The sequence below is a fragment of the Aegilops tauschii genome, chromosome 6, assembly GCF_002575655.3.
Source record: "Aegilops tauschii subsp. strangulata cultivar AL8/78 chromosome 6, Aet v6.0, whole genome shotgun sequence".
NCBI classification, from domain to species: domain Eukaryota; kingdom Viridiplantae; phylum Streptophyta; class Magnoliopsida; order Poales; family Poaceae; genus Aegilops; species Aegilops tauschii.
In genome coordinates, this window is record NC_053040.3 from 435,223,781 (window position 1) to 435,228,339 (window position 4,559).

General features: G+C 42.6%; 1 protein-coding gene across 1 annotated transcript; it reads left to right on the plus strand.

The window, feature by feature from the left end:
- The first annotated feature begins 2,778 nt into the window (after positions 1 to 2,778).
- On the plus strand, positions 2,779 to 3,865 carry LOC109778900 (uncharacterized). Its single transcript, XM_020337485.2, has one exon. It carries the CDS (start codon positions 2,849 to 2,851, stop codon positions 3,413 to 3,415), a length of 567 nt encoding a protein of 188 aa, XP_020193074.1. The 5' UTR covers positions 2,779 to 2,848; the 3' UTR covers positions 3,416 to 3,865.
- The last annotated feature ends 694 nt before the right edge of the window (positions 3,866 to 4,559 follow it).

A 4,559-nucleotide genomic window follows, 5' to 3' on the forward strand; every position in this document is an offset into this window, starting at 1 on the left:
GAGCATTTTGAATAAAAGAGCGTCCTCCCTCTCCAATTTCTATCGAAGAAACCATTTGGTTCACTTTAGAAACTACCCCTAAAAAGCACTAGCGTCCTTTCATCAACAACATTACCAAAAGAACGAGACCTGAGAGCGGACAACTCAACATCCGGATAGAGATAGACTCCTACACACAACATTTTACAAACCTTAAGAGATAAACTAATAACCAAACTTTGGAAGGCGACTAAACTAGACTAAACTCAAACATGGAACAAGAAACACTAGCTAGTCAAATGATGCATCCAGGGAAAGTAGTCAGAGAGAACAAGCTGCACCACCAGTTCAAGTCACAGTTGAAGATTAGCTTTAGCCACTACTCCTGAGCACTCATGGACACCACCCTTATGATCTCGATACACCTCACTTGCCACATGTTGTATGATTCTTGCCCCCATCATCAGCACCCTTCCGTTTTCCTCCCTTATCGGCAAAATTTCTTAACTGGTAATCCAATGACATATCAATGTGAGGAGGATAATTGGATTATTAACCATTTTCTATCAAAAACAATATCATTGCTGCATCTCCAAATGGTCCAGAAGATGGCGGAGACACCAACTATAACCAAATTTTTGCTATCTTTTGTAGAAACAAATATCAAAAGACCAAATCATACATTTAAGTTGTCGGTAATAGTTCTTAAATCAAAGACACATTAAAAATAACTCCACGCCAATCTAGCAGGAGAGCATTGGATAAATAAGTGATCGATGCTTTCGTCTTGTCCGTAAAATACCCAACATTTGCTACCTTTCCAAGGAGGGGAACTTTTGGTCTATGTGTGTATATACACCCTATACGGAAAAATATATTTAGTAATTAGACAAAATGTGAAAAAATCTGAAAATATTTTTGAAATAAAGTTCAACTTCCATTGTACTTGTAAGAAAAATGCCACAAAAAGAAAAACACGCATTGACTTCTTTTAAAAAACATTCGGCCAAAATAGTGTGAGTGACCTACAATAGCACATAATTTTTGTGTTTTTCCTAAAGACAACATTGGGTTTCTATTTGCGAAAATTTATATAGTAGTGCAAAACAAAGTCAAGTTTATTCCAAAAAAAACTTCTAATTTTTTTTGACTTCTTTGTAATTATTAATACGTTTTTTCTCATATAGGGTGTATATACACCCAGGAACTAAATGGTATATCCCCCTTTCCAACCCCTTCTCAGCAAATTATCTCTGGTTAAAGTGATTTTTGTGACAATTAACCATAGAAATATTTTGATTTTACATAAGAATTTCTGTGAAAATCCACGATCATTGTTGTCTGCATAGTGACTTCATAGTGAAGATACCATCAGAATATTTGTGTCCACGTGTGACATGACAAAGAGGAAGAGACATTTAGGAAAGAAAGCTGAAGGGCACATTTTTTTCTAACCGGACCAAACCACACTAATAGAAATACATCATCCACAGAGATACGAAGGAGGCGAGGGTAAAGCAGGGAGGGAAATTTGAGCATTAGCAGCAAACCCGCTAGAGGTGCCCTCACTCGAAAAACCTTCTATGGGACGAAAACCTACTGATACTGCTTAAAAATTGAACGGAAGTGGTACAAATCCACCAACAAATCGACAGACAGCGACCGACATTGTTTAAGGGCACACTACTTGTCCATATCAATCCGCAAAATAAACTGAGCACATTGCATTTTTCACCCGGTAATTTGCAAATCTAACAAAATCGAGGATCGTAGGATGTAAATCTAGTAAAATGCACCTCCAAAGTTAAATCCACCAGATAAAATGGCGATTAAAAATGTACCAAAAGTGTACTATTTTTTCTGCGGGTAAAATAGCAATTTCCCTGTTCCATAATGTAGTGCATTTTTTTTTTTGAGAAGTGAGACCTCAGAAAATTTGACCAAGTTTATGGAGAAAAATATTTACATCTAGAATGCCAAAAATATATAATTAGATTCATCATAAGATGTAGGTTCATATTCTCTATATTTGGTATTATAGATATAAATAGTTTTCTCTATAACTTTGGTCAGAGTTTGCAAAGTCCGACTTTAAAAAAATCTATAGGCACCACATTATGAAACGGAGGGAGTATGCAATTGAATTTGAGGAGATTTAAAAAAAGATGGATATATGTACTAATAGTATACAATTTGGCTTTATAAGATTCGGCGAAACTCTGATAGTACCAGTAGTTTATATACAATCTGATACTCTCCGTCCCAAAATAAATGACTCAACTTTGTACTAAAGCTAGTATAAAATTGAGTCACTTATTATTAAAGCTAGTACAAAATTGAGTCACTTAGGCCATGTTTGGAACTTCCCTGGTCCGCGGAGTTGGGGAGCTGGGTTTTGGCAACTCTGTCAAATTAAGCTAAAGTCGGGTCCGCTCCGGGAGCGGAGTTAAAGGAGCCGAGAGAAATCGAACGCAGCCTTATTTTGGGACGGAGGGAGTACTACAATTTGGCTTTAGAAGATTCGCCAAAAGTCTGATAGTACCCGTAGTATATATACAATTTGATACTACGTAGGTAAAATCTATCTATTTTAAAACATGATTTTGTGGACAGCTCAAATATCGTCGCAAGCAGCCGTCAGCAGTGCCTAATCAACCCATGCAAGGCATTTCCTCACTCAGTCGCCCGTTCCCACGATAAGAACGTGATCGCCGTTTCGAATGCGCAAAGACATGCACGCCCTAGCTACTCCTATAAAAGGTACCGCACCAAACAACGTCAAACACCGGAGCACGAGAACTCAACACAGACACAGCGCCCTCATCTCCGTCGTTCTCCGAGGACGCAAAACTTTCTTGCGACATCCGTCATGGCACCGAGGCTGGAGCGCGGCGGCAGCGGCTTCCAGCTCCCGAACTCCGAGCTGGAGGACTCCCTCTTCCTCCGCGCCCTCATCTCCGTTGTAAACGGAGACGCCGTCGTCCCCACGCTGCACCTCGAGCCGTCGTCCACGCCGCACTTTGCCGCTGCAGTTCCTGCGTGCGCCAGCTGCGGCGTGGACGGGTGCATCGGCTGCATGTTCGCTGCTGCGGCGGCGCCGGCCGGCTCGAGCAGCGAGGGCGAAGGATGCTCCGCCGCGAGCTTTGTGAAGGGCGGCGGCGTGGGGAAGATCACGCGGAGGAGGAGCCGGAGCAAGTTCAGGGGCGTGAGGCAGCGCTCGTGGGGGAAGTGGGCGGCGGAGATCCGCGACCCGCACCGCGCCGTGCGCAAGTGGCTCGGCACCTTCGACACCGCCGTGGATGCCGCCCGCGCCTACGATCTCGCGGCGCTCGAGTTCCGTGGCCACCGCGCCAGACTCAACTTCCCGGACGCGGCCGCGACGTCGCCGTCGTCGGCTTCTGTTTCTGATTCTTCTTGGGCGGCTGCGCAGTCGTAGAACTTGCCCGGCAGTCCTCGCGAGAACTGCGGGTCAAAATGTGTCGTCGCGGCTACCGGGGTAGGTAGGACAGGTGGCGAGGGAGCAGAAGTTCATGATGCTGGATGATAGCAACTTTGTGATCCATGTTTGGATGATTAATCCGAATCAATGAATCGGTAAGCATGGCGACCTGTAGCCGCCGCCAAAGCCAGAGCACGTGCTTTAAAATTTGCCTCTCTCCTTTCATGCCCCGATGCCCGTGACGCACCTCCCTCTTCTTCAGTGTTTTTTTTTTCTGCGATTTTACGTACTCACTATAGGCGCCTCGTAATCAGCTTGGTCTCTCAGTGCTTGTATCTCTACTGTTTTTAAAAAAAAATGTGGGTGCCAGCTTATTAATTTTCCAGGCTAACCTTTTTTTTGCGACAATTTTCCTGAGTAATATATGTGAGCGGACCTATTTGTTCATTCAACACGGTCAGATGATATCCTATATGAGCGGACTCTTTTCCTTTAGGACAAGATAATTCCCGCAGCGAGAGTGGGATTTTCACAAGATCGCAAATCCCTCAGATAGAGTCTCAGAGAAAAACTTATAATAAAAATATTTTTAATCCAATAATTGAATGTTTAAAAAATTGGTAAAAGCCGAGAAGTTTAATATTTTTATATTACAGAATCATTTTCCTTAGCATCTCTCATTTCAACATTTAGATATGGCCGTGAAACATTTCAAAGCACAAGCCTTTTCTTCTATGATTAATGCCTCACTTGATAAGTCACCCAATGGTCAATTGGTCAAGGAGATCAAGAACTACATGCTGTAGAATGAGTTTAAACCACTGAAGATCATGAGATCATAGAACATGATCTCACATTGTCTTCCTAATTATGCCCGAACGGCTCGTAGCACCGCTTGTTGGTTGCAACGGCCACGCCCTTCATTCATAATCTTGTATTAGCGGACTATAAGCCTGTTAATTTGAAATAAAACTTCTTTTGAACCTGCCAAAAAAACACACAACTCAGAGCGTTTGGAATACATTTTTTTCTTTCAAACCACACAAGTACATCTCCAACAGATGATGTAATAACGACCATGCTCAAAAAACTATCGTTTGGGGTATTTGGGTGAAAAATATTGCTCAAGCAGATGATGTAT